Source organism: Oncorhynchus mykiss, chromosome 18 (assembly GCF_013265735.2).
Source record: "Oncorhynchus mykiss isolate Arlee chromosome 18, USDA_OmykA_1.1, whole genome shotgun sequence".
Classification (NCBI taxonomy): domain Eukaryota; kingdom Metazoa; phylum Chordata; class Actinopteri; order Salmoniformes; family Salmonidae; genus Oncorhynchus; species Oncorhynchus mykiss.
This window is the reverse complement of record NC_048582.1, coordinates 51,831,193-51,855,189: the sequence shown is the minus strand read 5'-3', so window position 1 is coordinate 51,855,189 and position 23,997 is coordinate 51,831,193. Positions and strand designations below refer to the sequence as shown.

Below are 23,997 nucleotides of genomic sequence, written 5' to 3'. Positions count from 1 at the left end.
AACGGCCATTGTGAGTAAGTTGAAATGTTAATAAAACAGGTTAAGCCTAGTCCTGATCTCCAATGAGCTGTTAGACTTGGTCCTACTGTGTGTCTGTTTCTCAGACTGACACACACACACACACACACACACACTATCCGTTCTACGTACTATCCAGATGGTTGAATCCAGATCCTGTGGTACAGACTGTTCTCTCTGCTATCGCATGGCAGGCAGTACCAGCCCGCCAAGTCTAGGTCCAAAAGGCTCCTCAACAGCTTCTACTCCCAAGCCATAAGACTGTTGAACAACTAATCAAATGGCCACCGGACTATTTACATTGACTTCCCCCTGCTACTCAATGTTTATTATCTATGCATAGTCACTTTACCCCTACCTACATGTACATATTACCTCAATTACCACGACTAACCTGTACCCCAGCACATTGACTTGGTACCGGTACCCCCTGTATAAAGCCTCGCTATTGTTATTTTATTGCGTTACTTTTTTCACTTTAGGTAATTTAGTAAATATTTTCTTCACTCTTATTTTTCTTAAAACTACATTGTCGGTTAAGGGTTTGTAAGTAAGCATTTCACAAGGTCTACCTACACCTGTCGTATTCAGCACAAGTGACAAATATAATATCATTTGATGTAAATGAGGATATTCTCGAATGCTGACCATGACCATGACCTACGTTTCTCGTCAGAAAAACGGTTGACTCGTGATTACACATACGCACCTGAACATACACATTTAACAATATGCCTGAGATACACTATACACACACACACACACACCATACATACTCTACCAGTCAAAAGTTTTAGAACACCTACTCATTCAAGGGTTCGTCTTTATTTTTTACTTTTTTCTACATTGTATAATAATAGTCAAGACATCAAAACTATGGAATAACACATATGGAATCATATAGTAACAAAAAAAAAAGAAAGTGTTAAACAAATCTAAATATATTTTCTATTTGAGATTCTTCAAATAGCCACCCTTTATTTCATTGTTTTCATGTCTTCACTATTGTTCTACAATGTAGAAAATAGTCAAAAATAAAGAAAAACACTTGAATGAGTAGGTGTTCTAAAACTTTGACCGGTAGTTTTGACAATAGTATGCAATACCTCTGAGATATACGCACTAAACATATGCCTGAAAATATACATACATACATACACATAAACATACACAGTACTCACACCTAAAAATACACATACGCACTTAACGATATACACACACAAATATTCACGCCTCAAAAACACACCCACATTTACTCAAATGCACACATACACCTGTGAGCAAAACCCTATTGATAGAGATATCTCTGTCTAACCATCTCTCCATCCTAATCTTCTTCCTCCCAGCAGGGAAGTGTGTTTGTGTGTGTGTGAGCGTGTTGTGTGTGTCCGCAGAAAATGTGCCTAAATTTCCATCATTAAGTTTTATCCCCAAACCCATCAAGACACGACACTAGAAACAAGTCCAGAGTAGAACACAGAATCACACGACACTACAAACACCATAGTAGAACACAGAATCACACGACACTACAAACACCATAGTAGAACACAGAATCACACGACAATAGAAACAACTTCACGGTAGAACACAGAGAATCACAGGAAACCAAAAATGACGCCACAGCTCTCTCTGCCTCCTCCTTCCACCGTCCCAGCCCAGTGCCAGGGCTGTGTCTTGACCATTACAGGACAGGACAGAGACAGGACAGCAGAGAACACAAAGGGTATGCACTAGAAAGGAGACGCCAGAAACAAAAGAAGAAAAGTATTTATTGCGTCTCGTGGTAGTTTGAGAAAGTTTCTAAATGTGGAATGTCATCACCGCTAAAGTTCTACACCCACACACTCTACCCACACACAAGCTACCCACTACACACAAACATGCTTACCTCTACAGCCTGAAAGAGGCAACAGTCAGGAGAGCACGATGGCATTTTCACACTGAGCCTCACTTTACTGAGACAGAGAGAGTGGAGTGAGAGAAAGAGGGAGGGATAGGGGGAAGGAGGGGAAGAGAGGGAGGGACTGAGAGGTAAAGTGAACACGAGATTGGCAGAGGGAGAAGGAGCGATGGAGGGGACATTGAAATAGAACAAGGAATATTGGTGGGGGAGAGAGACGGAGTGAGGAGAGGGGGAATGAAAAGGAGAGAGGAGGGCAAGAAAGAGAGAGAGAGAGGAGAGCACTTCCTCTCATGCTGGGCAGGATAATGCCTGAATGCTCCTCTGTCTAAGACTCAGCCAGTGGATTAGTGCGGTGTGTGTGTGTTTGTGTGTGTGCGTCATGCGTGCAGAGAATTCACTTCATGTCACACACAACGTACAAACAAATGCATCCACACACACACACAGACCCAGTCATAGTCACGCATCTCCAAACATTTTCTAGCTGCCTCACGGTTTCAATTTCTCTTATCAGACCAACCTTCCCCCTTTGTTTTCTTCCCTCCCCCTCTATTCTCCTCTCCATTCCAGCCCTCCTCTCCTCTACAGATGGGTGTGAGATGGAGGGATGAAGGGTTAGGTATGGAGCAGTGTGAGGAACAGATGTCTGTTGTCTTTCATGGGGCTGTGGGGGAGAAACAGTTTGGTCACTAGTTAAAGTGGAAGAGTCTGTAAAGAGTTCTTTAGTTTTAGACTGGGATCACGTGTCAGCTATAGGGGCTGGCAGACAGGAGGGAGGGGGGGGGGGGCGAGAGAGACTGGCGATTGCTCAGCTATTCTGCTGAGAGAAAATGGAAGATAAAGTGGAGAGAGGGAGGGGGGATTAAGAGAGGGAGAGAGACAGTGAGTGACAAATCATTTGATATATATTTAGATTCTAGTTTATTATCCATTTATTCATTCATTTATTATTTTAGTTTAAACTGAATAAAATCTAGCAATTATTCAAGTGTATAAATTGTAAATAACAATATAAATGAGACTAGTGCTGAGCAATTAGTGCTTTGAGGTCGGTTAAAAAAATGGTTGGTTCAAAAATGTGTTATTTGTTTCGTGCTGTTGACGAGCCCAGAGAGCAAATCAAGCCTACCACTGGCCAATCAGATAGCTCAGATCACAGTTTCTGCACTGTTTCCTTGAGCCTATAGACAGGAAAAAGAAGCCTTGAGCGCACAGCAAAGTTGATACCGTGAGATTTAAAAACGTTTAAAACCCTGACTAGAGAGAGACTCAATGAATACGTTCACGTTTAAAGTTGTTATTCAGCACAGTCAAAACAAAACGTTCAAAGAGTTACAATAAGCCAGATTGTGTTATTATTAGCAGCTTGTCCCTTTTTTTTTATATCAAGTAATATTTCACTTTATCTGGACACCGGATTAACACAATGAATTGGTGCATGAGACAGAAATAATGCAGTTATTATAATAATGCGAACTGAATTTCAGCTGGAAGACAGTGTCCCCTTTTCTCAGCAGAGGGATGGTGAGTCAGCCTCACAGCCGCTCTCTCCCTCCTCTCAAACCAGGGGCGGAACTTTCACTGGGGACATGTCCCCACCACATTCTGATATAGCATTTTTGTACGCTCCAGTTTTATCATTGGAATGTGATACAAAACGCAGGCATCGGTGTGCTTTAGGACCGTGCGGACGCCGCCGTGCGGTTGATAGGCTGTTAAGTGTTTATCTGTCTGGGATTAAATAAATAAATACAGAAATACATAACCAGTCAGAAGTTGACACACCTACTCATTCAAGGGTTTTTCTTTATTTGTACTATTTTCTACATTGTAGATTAATAGTGAAGACATCAAAACTATGAAATAACACATATGGAATCATGTAGTAACCAAAAGACTGCAAAATAAAAATATCTTTAAAAAATTAGGTTCTTCGAAGTAGCCACCCTTTGCCTGATGACAACTTTGCACACTCTTGGCATTCTCTCAACCAGCTTCATGAGGTAGTCACCTGGAATGCGTTTCAATTAACATGTGTGCCTTGTTAAAAGTTAATTTGTGGAATTTCTTTCCTTTTTAATGCGTTTGAGCCAATCAGTTGTGTTGTGACAAGGTAGAGTTGGTATACAGAAGATAGACCTATTTGGTAAAAGACCAAGTCCATATTATGTCAAGAACAGCTCAAATAAGCAAAGAGAAACGAGAGTCCATCATTACTTTAAGACATGAACGTCAGTCAATACGGAACATTTCAAGAATTTTGAAAGTTTCTTCAAGAGCAGTTGCAAAAACCATCAAGCGCTGTGATGAAACTGTCTCTCATGAGGACCGCCACAGGATTGGAAGACTCAGACTTACCTCTGCTGCAGAGGATAAATTCATTAAAGTTACCAGCCTCAGATTGTAACCCAAATAAATGCTCACAGAGTTTAAGTAACAGACACATCTCAACATCAACTGTTCAGAGGAGGCTGTGTGAATCAGGCCTTCATGGTCAAATTGCTGCAAAGAAACCATTACTAAAGGACACCAATCAGAAGAGACTTGTTTGGGCCAAGAAACATGAGCAATGGACATTAGACCGGTGGAAATCTGTCCTTTGGTCTGAGGAGTCCAAATTTGAGATTTTTTTCCCCAACCGCCGTGTCTTTGTGAGAAACAGAGTAGGTGAACAGATCTCCACATGTGTGGTTCCCACCGTGAAGCATGGAGGTGGTGGTGTGATGGTGCTTTGCTAGTTATTTATTTAGAATTCAAGCCACTCTTAGCCAACGTGGCTACCACAGCATTCTGCAGTGATACGCCATCCCATCTGGTTTGCAGTTAGTGGGACTATCATTTGTTATTCAACAGGACAATGACCGAACACACACCTCCAGGCTGTGTAAGGGTTATTTGACCAAGAAGGAGAGTGATGGAGTGCTGCCTCAGATAACCTGGCCTCTACAATCACCCGACCTCAACCCAATTGAGATGGTTTGTGATGAGTTGGACCACAGAGTGAAGGAAAAGCAGCCAACAAGTGCTCAGCATATGTGGGAACTCCTTCAAGACTCTTGGAAAAGCATTCCTAATTTTTTTATTTTAAGTAGGCAAGTCAGTTAAGAACAAATTCTTATTTACAATGACAGCCTACCCCGGCCAAACCCTAACCCGGGCGATGCTGGGACAATTGTGCTCGGTCCAATGGGACTTCCAATCGCGGCCGGTTGTGATACAGCCTGGAATAGAACCAGGGTCTGTAGTGACCCCTCTAGCACTGAGATGCAGTGCCTTAGACCGCTGTGTCACTCGGGAGCCCCCCTTGAATGAGTTGAGTATGTGTGTCCAAACAATTGACTGGTACTGTATATTTGGACACACCTACTCACTCAAGGGTTTTTCTTAATTTGTACTATTTTCTACATTGTAGAATAACAGGGAAGATGTCAAAACTATGAAATAACACATATGGAATCATGATAAATAAATCTAAATACATTTTATATTTAAGATTAAGATGCCTTGATCTATTACCAGTGTGATCATATACATACAATTTTGAAATCTAATTTCAAAATGGTCTGAGAAGAATAACATTGACAGGGCAATTCAAGCATAGCCAATATGAAGTCATAATGTAATGAACTTTAGCCTACTACAAACCTCATTGCTACAGCTACTGTTTTTAATATGTTGAAATTGCATAGGCTTATGTTTTTAAGTCATGTTTCAAAAAAATCTGATCAGTAGATTTTGATTCAGAAATTGATCTTGACTCAGAAAGGTTGGCGATCACTGTTGTAGTTAATTACCACGTTTTCTGCACACAACTATGTAGAATATTGGCCTGTTGGAAACTACAACTCCCTACTACATCCCACAGTTCGGGCTTGATCGGATTTATCATCTCGACAGAAACTTCACATTGAGCTCACAGGAAAAAAAAACTAATGGAATTCAAATAAATGAACAGACTTTGATCAATTGGTTGTTCAAAAAACAAACAAAACATTTGGTTAATCTCTCAGCACTAAGACAGAGGGACAGAAAGATAGAAAGAGCGAGAGAGGCAGAATGAGAGACAGAAAGATAGAAAGAGCGAGAGAGGCAGAATGAGAGACAGAAAGAAAGAAGAATGTCTGTAATGTAATGTAGTACTGAGTCATAATCAGCCTCATGTGTGGATCGCTGCATGCCAGCTGGCCCCTAATACAGCCTGCATGAGAACACACACACACACACACACACACACACGCATGCAAGCATTCACGCACACACAGAACATAAAATGTTATGTTAAGTAGCCCCACAGCAAGAGAGAGAGAGCTGTACGTTGTCATAGGTTACATCCACAGAGATTAATATCTGTGTGTGTGTGTCAGTAAAACTCTTTTCACATTACATCTTAACATCCTCTTCCCTTCCATCAATCCCCTTTCCTCCCCGACCCTCCTGGCTCCTTCCTTCTCACTCTGACTTCCTCACACCTCTTCCCACCCTCCATCTCAGATATCTGACCATGACATGGAGAGAGAGATGGAAGCGAAGCGTCTAGACATTATGAGCAGGCAGAATTATGTGGTTGTTAGTCTGGGTCAGTGTGTGTGTGTCACACCGAGACGCTCGCTCACACACTCGTGGTCTGAACTTGATTAGAGGCCACAGTTCAGCCTCAAACTCAATTTACCACTTAACTAACCTTGTCTTAACCACACACACGCTCTGGTCTACCCCCTTATCATGACTCAGGCTCTCTAACAGATAAACAGATAATAGATTCCCCCCTTGAGGGAAAAACAGAACTATGTTTTTACATTTTTGTTTTCAAAGGTTTTTCAGCCTCTATTGGTTTCAGGGAAGTAGAGCGAAACACATAAATTATGTTAAGTAATAAGGAAAACACACACACACACACACACACACTCAATGATCTTATGGCCTTTATCAAATAACCTTTACATATAGTAAGGGGAAGAGGGAGGGAGCGAGAGATTGAAGCCAAGGGTTACAGAAACAGTCGTCCACATTTTTATTTGATGTTCTAAAAAAAGACTTGTGCCTCTGGGCTCATTTAAAAGCAAGAATTACATTACAGATGGACTGACTCAATCAATCACACACACGCACACAGATGCCAAAGTAAACCAAGCCAATGAGACAGCAGTGGTGAGGGCAGCTAACCCGGAGGGCCTGACTGAGACTTGTGTAAGACTGGCCATTCCCATTGTCTGGGAAAATGCCTTCTCACACACGCCAGCCAGGTCACCTGTGATACAAGTCAGTATTTGACGTCCATCCATGTCTATGGACGTTGGGAGATGAGGTGGAAACTGGCCACTAGGGACAACAGTGAGTGCTGTTACCGTCTACCTTATGCCTCTGATTCCAAAGGTTGCAAGTTCAAATCAGGCGATGTTATTTTTGAGATTTAATGCCTAAACTAAACCTTAAATACTTACAAATTTGATGTTTAAGAAACATGGATGAACGTCTAATTAGGATGTGAGACTGTGAGAGCCAGTTGTGCACGCACCCACACACACTCGACTTCACGTGTCCTTACTAAAAGCGGTCTAAAGCTGAGGTCTATGAGAACATGGCTTACAGTACGAGTCAAAAGTTTGGACGCACCTACTCATTCAAGGGTTTTTCATTTTTACTATTTTCTACATTGTAGAATAAGCGTGAAGACATTGAAACTATGAAATAACACGTATGGAATCATGTAGTAACCAAAAAAGTGTTAAACAAATCAAAATTATTATTATTGCCTTGATGACAGCTTGCACATGCTTGGCATTCTCTCAGCCAGCTTCACCTGGAATGCTTTTCCAACAGTATTGAAGGAGTTCCCACATATGCTGAGCACCTGTTGGCTGCTTTTCCTTCACTCTGCAGTCCAACTCATCCCAAACCATTTGAATTGGGTTGAGGTCGGGTGATTGTGGAGGCCAGGTCATCTGAGGCAGTACACCACCACTCTCCTTCTTGGTCAAATAGCCCTTACACAGCCTGGAGGTGTGTGTTCGGTCATTGTCCTGTTGAAAAATAAATGACAGTCCCACTAAGTGCAAACCAGAAGGGATGGCGTATCGCTGCAGAATGCTGTGGATTCATCAGACCAAAGGACAGATTTCCACCGGTCTAATGTCCATTGCTCCTGTTTCTTGGCACAAGCAAGTCTCTTCTTCTTATTGGTGTCCTTCAGTAGAGGTTTCTTTGCAGCAATTCGACCATGAAGGCCTGATTCACGTAGTCTCCTCTGAAGAGTTCATGCATTTATTTGGGCTGCAATCTGAGGCTGGTTACTCTAATGAACTTATCCTCTGCAGCAGAGGAAACTCTGGGTCTTATTTTCCTGTGGCGGTCCTCATGAGAGCCAGTTTCATCATAGAGCTTGATGGTTTTTGCGACTGCACTTGAAGAAACTTTCAAAGTTCTTGAAATGTTCCAGATTGACTGACCTTCATGTCTTAAAGTCATGATGGACTGCTGTTTTTCTCTGATTATTTGAGCTTTTCTTGCCATAATATGGACTTGGTCCAACTTCTGTATACCACCCCTACCTTGTCACAACACAACTGATTGTCTCAAACACATTAAAAGGAAAGAAATACCACAAATTAACAAGGCATGACTACCATGAAGCTGGTTGAGAGAATGCCAAGAGTGTGCCAATCATCAAGGCAATGGGTGGCTACTTTGTAGAATCTCAAATATATTTTGATTTGTTTAACACTTTTTTGGTTACTACATGATTCCATAGGTAGAATAATAGCAAAGACATCAAAACTATGTAGAATATAGTAAAAATAAAAACCCTTGAATGAGGTGGTGTCCAAAATTGACTGTAACAGTAGGTCAGAACGTTTGAACTTTCACATTTTCAGATCAGATCAATTTCAGATCATACAGCAACTAAGATAGAGGGATGGAGAGAAAATTACATAGATACAGACACACAGAAAGACAGAGGGAAGAATTACAGAAAAGATGGTAAGAAAGAAAGAAGTCCTGTCTACTCTAGAAGAGAACAGTGCCAGTGAAAACTAAGTACACAAACACACTGACTCGCACTAATTCACATGGCTTTATTAGCATGGGAAACATATGTTGATGCCAAAGCAAGTGAAATAGATAAACAAAAGTGAAATAAACAATCAGAAATGAACAGTAAACATTACACTGAGAAATGTTTCAAAATAATAGAGACATTTCAAATGTTATATTATGGCTATGGACAGTGTTGTAATAATGTGCAAATTGTTGAAGTACAAAAGGGAAAATAAATAAACAGAAACATGAGTTGTATTTACAACGGTGTACAGTGATCTCATTTCTCATATTTACCTCCTCTCTTTTTATGTAATGTATGCTCTCGTCTAGAAAAGTGGACTCTAGTGATAGTATTTTCCTTTCTTTTTAGACCAGGTAGGCCTAAACATATTTTTTAAATGGTAGGCTAACTCCCTCTCTCTTTCCACAAGGCATGTCTGAGACTCCTGTCTGCATTGTTGTGGAGGCTATGCCATCTGGTAAGACCCTGTGTTTGTGTGTGGGAAGAAGTCAGTAACATGTATAAATAACTTTTGACCTTGGTGTGTAGGTATAAATAAGATTGTATACAACAGGTGTAGACTAACAGTGAAATGCTTACTTATGGGCCATTCGCAACAATGCAGAGAGAAAGAAAATAGAGAAATAAAAGAAAAGTAATAACATGTAATAATAACATTAATAAATACACAATGAGTAACGATAACTTGGCTATATACCCAGGGTATCAATACCGAGTCGATGTGCAGGGGTACAAAGTAACTGAGGTAGATATGTACATATAGTTAGGGATAAAGTGACTAGGAAACAGGATAGATAATAAACAGTAAAATTGTTAACCAAATAGCTACCCGCACTAACTATTTTAGCTTATGGCTTGGGTGTAGAAGCTGTTGAGGGTCCTGTTGGTTCCAGATTTGGTGCATCGGTACTGCTTGGCGTGCAGTAGTAGAGAGAACAGTCTATGAATTGGGTGGCTGGTGTCTTTGACCATTTTTAGGGCCTTCCTCTGACACCGCCTGGTAGAGAGGTCCTGCATGGCAGGAAGCTTGGCCACAGTGATGTACTGGGCCATACGCAGTAACCTTTGTAGCGCCTTACGGTCGGATGCCATGCAGGTGCCAAACAAAGCAGTGATGAAGCCAATAAAGATGCTCTCAATGTTGCACCTGTAAAACTTTTATAAGCTCTGAGGGCCCATGCCAAATCTTTTCAACCTCCTGCGGGGGAAGCGGAATTGTTGTGCACTTTTCACAACTTCATTGTGTGCGTTTGTGGACCATGATAGATCCTTAGTGATGTGGACACAGAGGAACTCAGTTTCCTGTAGTCCACGATCAGCTCATTTGTCTTGCTGATGTTGAGGGAGAGGTTGCTGTCCTGGCACCACAATGCCAGGTCTCTGCCCTCCCTATAGGTTGTCTCATCGTTGTCGGTGACCAGGCCTACCACCATCGTGCCGTCAGCAAACTTAAGAATGGTGTTGGAGTCATGCGGCTACGCAGTCATGGGTGAACAGGGAGTACAGGAGGGAACTAAGCACGCACCCATGAGGGGCCCCTGTGTTGAGGGTCATCATGGCAGATGTGTTGTCTACCCTAACCAATGGGGGTGGCCTGTCAGGAAGTCCAGGATCCAGTTGCAGAGGGAGGTGTTCAGTCCCAGGTTCTTTAGTTTAGTGATGAGCTTGGAGGGCACAAGGGTGTTGAAGGCTGAGCTGTAGTCAATGAAGAGCAGTCTCACATAGGTGTTCCTCTTGTCGAGGTGGGAGAGGGCAGTGTGGAGTACAATGGAGATCGCATCATCTTTGGATCTGTTGGTGTGGTATGCAAATTGGAGTCGGTCTAGTGCATCTGGGATGGTGTTGATGTAAGTCATGCCCAGCTTTTCGAGGCATTTCATGGCTAAAGATATGAGTGCTATGGGGTGATAGTCATTTAGATAGGTTACAATGGCGTTTTTGGGCACAGGGACTATGCTGGGCTGCTTGTAACATGTAGGTATTACAGACTGGGTCAGGGAGAGGTTGAAAATGTCAGTGAAACACTTGCCAGCTGGTCAGCGCATGCTAGGAGTACGCGTCCTGGTAATCCATCTGGCCCTGCGGCCTTGTGAATGTAAACTTGTTTAAAGGTCTTACTCACATTGACTACGGAGAATGAGATCACACAGTCGTCCGGAACAGCCAGTGCTCTCATGCATGGTTCAGTGTTACTTGCCTTGAAGCGAGCATAGAAGGCATTTAGCTCATCTGGTGTCACTGGGAGGCTCGCGGCTGGGTTTCCCTTTGTAATCCGTGATAGTTTGAAAGCCCTGCCACATCCGACATGCATCAGAGTTGGCATAGTAGGATTAGGTATTAGTCCTGTATTGATGCTTTGCCTGTTTGAAGTTTTAGAGGTTGTAGCGGGATTTATTATATGCATACGGATTAGTTTCCCGCATTTTGAAAGTGGCAGCTCTAGCCTTTAGCTCAGTGCAGATGTTGCCTATAATTCATGGCTTCTGGTTGAGACATGCACATGTGGCAGTTATGACATTTTGTTAGCTGGTTATTTTCATGCAAATGATTGCTGGTCTCATGGTAATTGACTGTTAATTAACATAAACACATTTAGCATCTCCATGAACACAAGCCGTTGAAAAAAAAAAGAAGAAGCTTGGGCTCCATTCCTTGTCTCAGGTTGCACAGTTCACTCAAGTGGTCATATTTTAATTGACTATTCTCAACTTAATCTCGTCTTTACTAGTATGTACAATTTGTTCCGATTTAGAATGGCCCATTATCAAATGGGTAGGAACAGGGGCAGCGAGAAAAAGATGTCATCCCTATGGACTCTAATAGCAAATTGTGGCCGCAGTTTGATTTTCAATCCTGCCAGGCAGGCTGTTCCAGTTTTATAGTGGATCATGTGCTTAATTGTAGCGGCTGATAAATAAATATAGTATCACCTGGAATCCTCCTCTTTTCAGTGGCAACCATCAAAACTCTGCTTTCAAACAGGATTGCATATAGAAATGTCTGGGCTTATAAAGAACAAAGTTTGGACACACCTACTCATTTCAGGGTTTCTTTATTTGTACTATTTTCTACATGGTAGAATAGAAGACATCAAAACTATGAAAAATCACATATGGAATCATGTATTAACCAAAAAAGTGTTATACAAATAAAATATAAATATTTTATATGAGATACTTCAAAGTAGCCACCCTTTGCCTTGATGACAGCTTTGCACACTCTTGGCATTCTCTCAACCAGCTTCATGAGGAGTCACCTGGAATTCATTTCAATTAACAGATGGGCCTTGTTAATTTGTGTAATATTTTCCCCTCTTAATGCGTTTGAGCCAATCAGTTGTGTTGTGACAAGGTAGGGATGGTATACAGACGATAGCCCTATTTGGTAAAATACCAAGTCCATATTACGGCAAGAAGAGCTCAAACAAGCAAAGAGAAACAGTCCATCATTTATTTAAGATATGAAGGTGAAGCCTATAGGCCTATGCATATACATAAGCTCTAATATGCGTAGGTTACATTTTTAGCATCACCTTAGAAAGAGCTGTCCATTTTCTTTGGCTTTGAAACAACATCCACAAGAACCATGTTTTCCACTCAGTTTCAACTTTATGATCAATCACAGTGAGATGAGTTATAAATGCATAATACTGTTATGATAAGTGTTGGATGTGATTTTCAATTGCATTGATGTCAGAGTGGTTAGAGGGACAATAGATTAATTAATGAAGCCGGTGACTGATGTGGTAAACTCCTTAATGTTATCGCATGAATCCCAGAACATGTTCCTGTCTGTACTAGCAATACAGTCCTGTAGCTTAGAAGGAGCAGTGTGTGCCCATGACTGGGACTCTGAATAACACACACTGGGGGAAGGAAAGGCTGGACTCTGACAAACTCTCTCACACTCACACAGCCGTGGCGCTCCGAGCTGGGGTGGAAGCGTGTGAACGGGAAATGAGCGTCTGTCTTTCCCAGATGCTGTCGGAGAAGCCGGAACACCGGACGGATAGGCAGGGCTCACACAGCCCAGATACTGAGAGGTTCCCAGCAACATCTCCAGGAAGAGGGACACCGAGCATCCTGTAGCCCTAGAACACTGTGTGTGTGTGTGTGTGTGTGTGTGTGTGTGTGTGTGTGTGTGTCAGTCAGCGGCTGCCCTGCTACTGAAGAGAGAGAGAAAGCAAGAGAGGAGCTTTGGCCTAGGCTACTGTTGATTGTGAGGATGAAGGCCTTTTAAATTGAAGTAAAATTTAAGTTAGAGTATGCCTATTGTGAAAAGCTTACAAGGCAGGTCTCCAAACTGTGACCATGTAGCCACATTTTGCGACCCTTAGACTTGGTTGTGTGAGTTAAGAAATGTATTGGTCACATCAGTGCATGCTGCACATTCATTCACCTCTGGAGCCTGCTGGTTTTCTGTTCTACTTGATAATTAATTGCACCCACATGGTGTCCCAGGTCTAAATCAGTCCCTGATTAGAGGGGAACAATGCAACTGGCTTCGAGGTCCAGAGTTGAGTTTGAAGGCTATATTCATTATCCTCATGAATCCTGTAATGAAAGGGTCTGTTTGCCTCAGCTTTCTGAAGGTATACTTTTAATGTCTCAGCTCTCAATTCTAAACTCAACCGCAACTATTTTACAAAGATATTTGATCTGGCTTTCAGATATGGAGTGCGCGAAAAGCATATTGGCCATTGCGAGTGCATAGGCCTCATTGAACAGTATGCTACAACTGGAAATTAAATGAACTTTTAGATTAATACATGGCTACTATGAGTGGTATTACATTTAGAGTTAGCAATCTCGCTAATATGTTTGAGTTTCCACTTACTCAGGTGGTGAATCAGCCCCAGCCCCAGATCCAAGATCCGTCAGGTTGGATGGGGAGTGTTTCTGCACAGATATTTTCAGGCCTCTCCAGAGATGTTCGATCAGGTTCAAGTCCGGCTCCGGCTGGGCTACTCAAGGACATTCAGAGACTTGTCACGAAGCCACTCCTGCGTTGTTTTGGCTGAGTACTTAGGGTCTTTGTCCTGTTGGAAGGTGAACCTTCACCCCAGTCTGAGGACCTGAGAACTCTGGAGCAGGTGTTCATCAAGGATCTTTCTGTACTTTGCTCCGTTCCTCTTTCCCTCGATCCTGACTAGTGTCCCAGTTCCTGCCGCTGAAAAACATCCCCACAGCATGATGCTGCCACCACCATGCTTCACAGTAGGGATGGTGCCAGATTTCCTCCAGACATGACGCTTGTCATTCAGGCCAAAGAGTTAATTCTTGGTTTCATCAGACCAGAGAATCTTGTTTCTAAGAGTCAGAGTCCTTTAGGTGCCCTTTGGCAAACTACAAGTGGGCTGTCATGTGCCTTTTACTGAGGGGTGGCTTCCGTCTGAGGGGTGGCTTCCATAAAGGCCTGATTGGTGGTGCTGCAGAGATGGGAGAATCTTCCAGAAGGACAACCATCTCCACAGTGGAACGCTGGAGCTCTGTCAGAGTGGCCATCGGGTTCTCGGTCACCTCCCTGACCAACGCCCTTCTTCCCCGACTGCTCAGTTTGGCCGGGCGGCCAGCTCTAGTAAGAGCCTTGGTTGTTCCAAATGATGGAGGCCACTGTGTTTTTGGGGACCTTCAATGCTGCAGAAAATGTTTTGGTACCCTTCCCCTAATCCTGTCTCGAGCTCTACGTACAATTCCTTCAACCTCATGGCTTGGTTTTTGCTCCGACATTCAATTGAATTGAATTTACCACAGGTGAACTCAAAATCAAGTTATAGAAACATCAAGGATGATCAATGGAAACAGGATGCACCTTAACACAATTTCAAGTCTCATAGCAAAGGATCTGAATACTTACGTAAATAAGGTATTTATTTTATTTATTTATTTTATTAATTTGCTAAAATTCCTAAAAACCTGTTTTCGCTTTGTCATTATGGGGTATTGTGTGTAGATTGAAGAGGATTTTTTTTATACATTTAACCCATTTTAGAATAAGGCTATAACATAACAAAATGTGAAAAAGGGAAGGGGTATGAATACCTTGAATACACTGTATATTAGCCTATGATATTAGAGCACATAAAGATGCAGGCAAACGAATATATATATATTTTTTTACAATTCTGGAGCCATATTTAACAATAGCATATTTGTCTACCCAAAATGCATGTGAATCACTGGATTACATTGCACATTAAAATATTTTGAATCACAACATCACAAAATGAAATGTATTTATTCAGTACCATCTCAGTAGACTAAGTACACTTTTTATAAAGCATTGTGAATAACTTGATAGGCCTACAATTTGTTTTCTACTGCATGATCTCACAAAAAAAAATTGGTACGACCAAATCATGGGCTGGTGCCACCAACTGAAAAACTTAGTGGCACAAGTCTGTTAGTCTGGAGCCCTGCTACAAAGGGAACGTCCTCCGTGTGGAGGAGTTGAGCTATTGTAGTGGACAAAGATGAGAAGGATGGTGCAGCCAAATGCATGCTACTTTGCACCTCGCCATTTTTATTTATTTATTATTATTTTTATGATTATTATTGTTGTATGTCATTGTTATTATTGTAGGCCTTTTTATTAATCTAAACCAGTTCTTTAAATATGCAAAACATGTTTTGTTTCATTCTGTTGAGACATTTTATTAAGTTAACTGTAATGTCGTTTTCCGCAATTTAATATCCTGCTCATATTTTCCCTATAAACAATGGCTTGACTTACTTTTGATATTACCTTAATAAAAGTTTAGAAACATTTGTGAAGGATTGGTGTGGTGTGGCTATTAGCCTACTATACTGAAGGCCTATGATATGACGACTGTGCTCACTGGTGCTCCAACTGACTCCGATAGCTGAACTTGTTTCAGGCCTACCTATTGGAAGGATGTTTCAGGCCTACCAGAGTTACTCCTGTAATCTAACGGTTATCTTCATAACAAATTCTAACAGAACATTTATGAATGAACCTCCTCCTGTAAATTTGTCTGACAGACGCAGTAGCCTGTCTGACATGAAACAATGCGTGTCCGTGTCATATCATGCCACCGGCATCTCTCTCTGGGGCTAGGCCTTTCTTTCCATTTATCTTTTAAATATTAAAATCATACAGTGGACACTTAAGCCTATAGGCCAATGCATGCAATGCCGTTATGCATTTGGTGCTCAAATCTCCAACAGCTGAACCGTGAGATGGACAATGTGTTTTAGGAATGTACAAACCAATAAAATAGGCTATACATTTTTGCATATGCTACAGATCGAAACACAAGGAATAGTGTTTTTGTAATTAGATATAGGCTGTTTAAGGACACAAATGTGGCTCATTTGGACAATATCCCCGGTTTATTGATGGAGCTGCCTGCTTGGGAGGATGGCCTAATGGGTTACGTACCCAATACATATGGATGTATTTCTCAAATGTCAGATCAATTGAAATCTTTCCGGTCACCTGTCTGGTGCCAAATGGGTGTGTGTGTGTGTGAGATTAAATTACCATCATACCAGAATGAATAACACACACACACACACACAAGTATGATAAACTGTTGAGTAACATAAGAAAGGCAGGTCTACGGCCAAACACAACATTATGCCAGGACATTACAGTCCAGTCAGCTGATTCAGAAACAACAGACACGCACTCACACTCAAAAGTAACTCCGTCTGTGTGTGTGTGTGCTTACATGGTTGTCTGTGGTGTGTATGAGGCCGAGGATGGGAGAGCCAGTGGGGGTGCAGAGTTCAGGGAAGGGGTTGATGACGGCAGGGAGAGAGGAGGGACGACACTGCTGCTGCTCCTCCTGGAGCCTCCTGTAGAGGGAGACAGAGTTGCACAAAAATAAAAAAGACCCATCAATCACAACCACAGATTTACATTTACTCATAGAAAGATATAGATACTGTGTGTATGTGCACATGTGTATGAGAGAGAGAGACATAGCTACATGAAGGCGTTGATGTGTACGGGCTGAGAGCGACACAGCCTCTCTTGGGGGCAGGAGAGGGGAATAGGGGGCGTAGGGCGCTGGGAGCGAGGGCCGCGCCGATGAGGAGCGTGCCCGTGATGAGGGGTGTGCACGTGACTGTTGTGCAGCAGCGGGGCCGTCTCTGTGTGGGTATTGCAGCTGGAGTAGAGACTCTCCAGAGAGGAGTTCATGTCATTCACCAACGCCTCCAGATCCACATCATCTACATAGAGAGACAGAGCGACAGAGAGAGAGACAGACAGACAGAGGTAAAGACGGGAGGGAGGTGGTGAGAGAAAGAGGGAGAGAGATAGAGGTGTATTTAAAACACAGCAAAAAGGAGATACATGCTGCAAATGTTGCTCTTACCAATAGATGTCACTGTAGACTAGAGATAACTAGGATGCTGTCCTGAGCACAGAGAGAGCTACTCCCAAATCTCCGTTATTCGCATGAAGACGGAGATACAGGGTGTGCAGATCCAGGTGCCTTGCGAGAATTTGTCGGCGAGTGAGTACCCGCCTTTACCATGCGCTCTATTGGCCAATGTGCAATCAGTGGAGAATAAACAGGATGAGCTCCGTTTCAGACTATCCTACCAACAGGACATTAAAAACGGTCATATCTTATGTTTCATCGAGTCGTGGTTGAACGACGACATGGATATACAGTTAGCTGTGTGTTCCGTGCATCGGCAGGACAGAACAGCTGCGTCCGGTAGGACGAGGGTTGGTGGTTTGTGTCTATTTGTCAATAACAGCTGGTGCACAATGTCTAACATTAAGGAAGTCTTGAGGTCTGTCTCGCCTGAGGTAGAGTACCTCATGATAAATTGTAGACCACACTATCTATTTTTTGAAGCGGTCTATTTACCACCACAAACCGATGCTGGCACTAAAACTGCACTCAACGAGATGTATAAGGCCATAAGCAAACAAGAAAATGCTCATCCAGAAGCGGCACTCCTAGTGGCCCGAGACTTTAATGCAGGCAAACTTAAATCCGTTTTACCTCATTTCTAGCAGAATGTTAAATATGTAACCAGAGGGGGAAAATAAATAAATAAATAACTTCTAGACCACCTTCACTCCACATACAGACACACGTACAAAGCTCTCCCTCACCCTCCATTTGGCAAATCTGACCATAATTCTATCCTTCTGATTCCTTCATACAACCAAAAATTAAAGCAGGAAGTACCAGTGACTCGCTCAATATGGAATTGGTCAGATGATGCGGATGCTACGCTACAGGACAGTTTTGCTAGCACAGACTGGAATATGTTCCTGGATTCATTAAACGACATTGAGGAGTTTACCACCTCAGTCACCGGCTTCATCAATACGTGTATAGACGACATCGTCCCAACAGTGACCGTACGTACATATCCCAACCAGAAGCCATGGAATACAGGCAACATCCGCACCGAGCTAAAGGCTAGAGCTGCCGCTTTCAAGGAGCGACAGCTTTTATAAGAAATCCCGCTATGCCCTGAGACGAACCATCAAACAGGCAAAGCTTCAATACAGGACAAAGATAGAAACATACTACACCAGCTCTGACGCTTGTCAGGGCTTGCAAACTATTACAGACTACAACAGGGAAACCCAGCCATGAAGTGATCAGTGACACGAGCCTACCAGAGGGGCACTGCCCTTTCCCACCTGGACAAAAGGAATGCCTATGTGAGAATGCTATTCATCGACTACAGCTCAGCGTTCAACACCATAGTGCCCACAAAGCTCATCACTAAGCTAAGGACCCTGGAACTAAACACCTCCCTCTGCAACTGGATCCTGGACTTCCTGACGGGCCGCCCCCATGTGGTATGGGTAAGCAACAACCTCTGCCACGCTGATCCTCAACACAGGGGCCCCTCAGGGGTGCGTGCTTAGTCACCTCCTGTACTCCTTGTTCACCCACGACTGCGTGGCCAAACACGACTCCAACACCATCATTAAGTTTGCTGATGACACAATGGTGGTAGGCATGATCACCGACAACGATGAGACAGCCTATAGGAAGGAGGTCAGAGACCTGGCAGTGTGGTGCCAGGACAACAACCTCTCCCTCAACCTGAGAAAAACAAAAATATACGATTGTGGACTACAGGAAAAGGAGGGCCAAACACACCTCCATTCCCATCAATGGGGCTGTAGTGGAGCAGGGTCGAGAGTTAAGTTCCTCAAGCTACAGTAGAGTAGAGATAGTTAGGATGCTGTCCAGAGCAGAGAGAGAGAGCTACTGTATGTCAGAAGGACATCTAAGAAACCATTGGAATATAACGGAAGACTCCAGCCTTCCACTAAAATGTTTCCTCTTCCATATTCTAAGATGTCCCTAGGCTCTGAGTGTGTGTGCATGTGTAGGCCTGAGTCTGCTGACTCTGGAGCACTGGGAACACGGTCACTGCATCGCATATGTTAAATCTAGAAAGTACAATCATAAAAAAACATACCGAAGTCTCTATCATCCCCTACAGTCAACATGGGGTGGCAGGTAGCCTAGTGGTTAGCGCATTGGGCCAGTAACCGAAAGGTTTCTGGATCGAATCCCCGATCTGACAAGGTAAAAATCTGTCGTTCTGCCCCTGAACAAGGCACTGTTCCCCCGGTAAGCTGTCATTGCAAATAAGAATTTGTTCTTAACTGACTTGCCTAGTTAAATAAAAGGTTATTTAAAATGTTAAAACATACTGAAGTCTATCATCCCCTACAGTCAACATACCAAAGTCTCTATCACTCTCTACAGTCAACATATAGAAGTTGATAATTCTCTACAGTTATCATACCGATCACTCTCTACAGTCAACATATAGAAGTTGATCATTCTCTACAGTTATCATACCAAAGTCTTCAAGTTACTAACCAGCTAAATATGCCTCTAGGCAAGTGCATCGGTCTGCGGGAGCCCACACTGATCCAAATGAAGCATACATCGGTAATAAAACTGATTCAAACGTTACGAATTGCAGGTTCACCAACGTTTTTAACTCATAATCGTTTCTGCCTTACTCTGCAAATACCTCTAATTTGTTGTGACGGAATTGATTCGTCCTTTCCTTCAGCCTATCAAACTTTTGTGCATGGAGCTGCATATGACATTGCTTTACAAGTCAGATAACAACTGTGTGCACAGCGCGAAAGACACAGCTGCATGAGCCAACGAGAGGTAGGCCTACTCTATCCCTGTTCTAATATTGGTAGGCCACATCTGCATGGCACCTTCAGCATTCAGATGTTTGTAAAATGACTTTCGTAATATAAAATCATAGACTATTAACTTCTGACACTTGTGGGCATTGTCCTATACTGTATGGATAGGGCTAAATTTAAATGTTTCTTACAGAAGAAATATGGAAAGTATATGCAATACCGGTAGCCATTAAAAAAAGTGAAAAGTTTGGAGATAAATGGGAAAATTAGACAAAAGTGAGAACACAACAGTTCACCTGACACAGACTGAATCCAAACATTAGAATGTTGATTTCACACTTACTGTACTTTTCGTGATATTTGTTGATAACAAAGTCTGAAAATACTCTGGATACATTTCAGTAACTAAATTTGGGGTAGTTGCAACGTAAGACAAAAAAAATGACAAGGGTTTGAGTGAGAGGTCTAACTGGTGTTTCCAAGTGGCCACACACACCTCTCCAGACTGTCAGTTTGAGTGAGAGGTCTAACTGGTGTTTCCAAGTGGCCACACACACCTCTCCAGACTGTCAGTTTGAGTGAGAGGTCTAACTGGTGTTTCCAAGTGGCCACACACACCTCTCCAGACTGTCAGTTTGAGTGAGAGGTCTAACTGGTGTTTCCAAGTGGCCACACACACCTCTCCAGACTGTCAGTTTGAGTGAGAGGTCTAACTGGTGTTTCCAAGTGGCCACACACACCTCTCCAGACTGTCAGTTTGAGTGAGAGGTCTAACTGGTGTTTCCAAGTGGCCACACACACCTCTCCAGACTGTCAGTTTGAGTGAGAGGTCTAGCTGGTGTTTCCAAGTGGCCACACACACACACACACACACACACATCTCCAGACTGTCAGTTTGAGTGAGAGGTCTAACTGGTGTTTCCAAGTGGCCACACACACACACACACACATCTCCAGACTGTCAGTTTGAGTGAGAGGTCTAACTGGTGTTTCTAAGTGGCCACACACACACACACATCTCCAGACTGTCAGTTTGAGTGAGAGGTCTAACTGGTGTTTCCAAGTGGCCACACACACACAGACATCTCCAGACTGTCAGTTTGAGTGAGAGGTCTAACTGGGTTTCCAAGTGGCCACACACATCCCCAAAGTGTGCACAGTTCCTAAATAAATTTCAATGCACTTTTATGACTCAAAGAAAAGTCTTCAACTAGAAAGTATTTTTTGAGCTCTCCTAGCTGTGCCGTTGAGGAACTAGACCAAGAACACTTGTAGTTGTGTTGTTTGGAACACAACCCTGCATCTCCGCCTTTACAAAATTACTGTTAAGCAATACAAAAACGGTCTATTATAAATCCAAATCTGGGTCACATGGGTATAATTTGAAAGCTTGTTACATTTTTTGACAAGCTAAATGATAAAATATGATCTTAGGCTTTCACAAGGCAATTTAGAGAAGCAGATTGTAATTTTGGTGCAACAGAATGGAGTCATGAGCGCATTTCCTTCACAATACAACAAACATAGGCTCATTCTGTTCAGGACGACCCAGAATATAACACCATGCCATCTGTAACTGTACATCTAACATAGTGATCATGAAAGTTAACACTGTATATAGCATGAGTTTTATGATATGGAAATGTGAAGTGTACAGCATTCCAATTTAAGTGCTTATCAGAGTCCAAATCTGCCATTTTCAACATATATATGGGTGCAAGTGCAAAGGGCTACATGAGGGACAATCAATGTAATTGTTTGGGTCATTGATACCAAATGCACTGTAGAAAATGTTGTTTTACCTGTGGAGCCGTACCGGGCGACCGGAGTGGACAACAATTTTGCTGATTGCACATCTAACTGCTGATTGGTGGTTTTCGATTGCCAGGTCCACCGTACAAAATATTAGTTTGGCTTGGCTTTAAACAGTCAGTGCATTTGGTCACTTTTTACATGAACAGGGTAAAGGTGTAATTTCATAACAAGGACAGCAATAACTTTTGCGAGCCGCACTGGTCAGAAAGGGAGAAGAGAGCAGCTCTTGGTCAAAACCATTTGCTTTTGAGATGGGGTGAAATTCAAAACTGTTATGTTAATTAGCTATGTATGCCATTGCTAATTTCTAAAGATAAATAGTGACATATTTCTAGCTCAAAAAAACCATTTAAAATCTGATATCTGACAAGTTAAACCAGTGGGTGATGAATATTTCAGATAAAAGGTGGGGGGGGACAGAAACATAAATTGCGCCGATCCATTCCACTAATCAAATCGCACCATTTCAAACAAAAAGTATTATTCCTGTATCATATTGGAGCACATGTATCTAGATGCATATTGAATCGTGATTGTAAGGAGAGATGCACATCCCTATAACCTAGCATATTATAGCCTGGCATGACATAGCCTGGTGGCGCCGATAGATAAGTCCGCGCTACATCTAGCTCCTAAGCAACTTCACAGTATTTAGTTTTTTTTGTGCGTGTTATTTCTTACATTATTAGCCCAGGAAATTGTTGGTGTTATTACATACAGCCGGAAAGAACTTTCGGATATCAGAGGCAGTAACTCCCCAGCATTAGGACCGGGAATACGACTTTCCCGAATTGGATCCTTTGTCCGTACCCCCCAGGGCAATTGAACAGATTCCAGAGGCTGATCCAAAACACCGCCGGCTGAGAAGAGGTGATCGGAGTGGACTTCTAGTCCAACTCAGGAAGCGCGCACACCACCCGCCATTTCCAGAATATTACTCGCTAATGTTCACGGAAACATGGCTCTCTCGGGATATACTGTCTGAGACTGTACAGCTAGTTGGGTTCTCAGCATATCGCCCAGACAGGAATAAAGAAATCTCTGGGAAGAAGGCAGGCAGGGTTGTATGTTTCATGATTAACCACTCATTGTGATAACATACAGAAACTCTAGTACTTCACCCGACCTAGAATACTTCAATCAAATGCTGATAATTATCTTCGGTTATAGTCACAACCATGTATATTCCCCCTCAAGTCGATACCATGACGGCCCTCAAAAGAACTTCACTGGACTTGATGCAAACTGGAAACCACATATCGTGAGGTAGCATTTATTGTAGCTGGGGATTTTAACAAAGCAAATTGGAGGAAAGCACAACAACGTTCTACCAACACATTGATGGTAGCACTCGCTCTGGGAAAACAGACCACCGCTACTCAGCTTTTCAAAGTGCCTATAAGGCCCTCCCCCGCCCTCCCGTTGGCAAATCTGATCATGACTCTATTTTGCTCCTCCCTTCCTATAGGCAGAAACTGAAAAACAGGAAGTACCTGTGCTAATAACTATTCAAAGCTGGTCTCACCAAATCGGAATCCACACTTCAAGATTGTTTTGATCACACGGACTGGGATATGTTCAGGGTAGCCTCTAAGAATAACATCGACAAATACACAGATACGGTGACTGAGTTTATCAGGAAGTGTATAGGAGATGTTGTATCCACTGTGACTATTAAAACCTACCCTAACCAGAAACCGTGGATAGACGGCAGCATCCGCTCAAAACTGAAAGCGCGAACCACCACATTTAACCAATGCAAGGTGACTGGGAATATGGATGAATACAAACAGTGTAGTTATTCCCTCCTTAAGGCAATATGTCAGTACAGAGACAAAGTGGAGTTGTAATTCAACGGCTCAGAAACGAGACGCATGTGGCAGGGTCTACAGACAATCACGGACTACAAAGGGAAAACCAGTCAAGCCGTGGACACTGACGTCTTGCTTCCGGACAAGCTAAACACCTTCTTCGCCTGCTTTGAGGATAACACACTGCCACCGACGAGGCCCGCTACCAACGACTGAGCTCCACTTCTCCATGACCGACGTGAATAAGATATTTAAGC

The 23,997-nt window shown here is 42.7% G+C and overlaps 1 protein-coding gene across 3 annotated transcripts in view; it reads right to left on the bottom strand.

The window, feature by feature from the left end:
- Positions 1–23,997, bottom strand: part of LOC110496474 (growth factor receptor-bound protein 10) — a 49,604-nt gene that overhangs the window by 14,343 nt on the left and 11,264 nt on the right. For 2 of the 3 annotated variants that reach the window (XM_036953065.1, XM_036953064.1), the window contains exons 4-5: positions 16,939–17,182; positions 16,678–16,804 (exon numbers count right to left, since the gene is read on the bottom strand). In XM_036953065.1, coding sequence (XP_036808960.1) covers positions 16,678–16,804; positions 16,939–17,182 — 371 coding nt within the window. Of the gene's footprint in view, positions 1–1,909; positions 2,119–16,677; positions 16,805–16,938; positions 17,183–23,997 lie in introns of those variants that run through there. The other variant, XM_036953066.1, reaches the window with a different exon arrangement.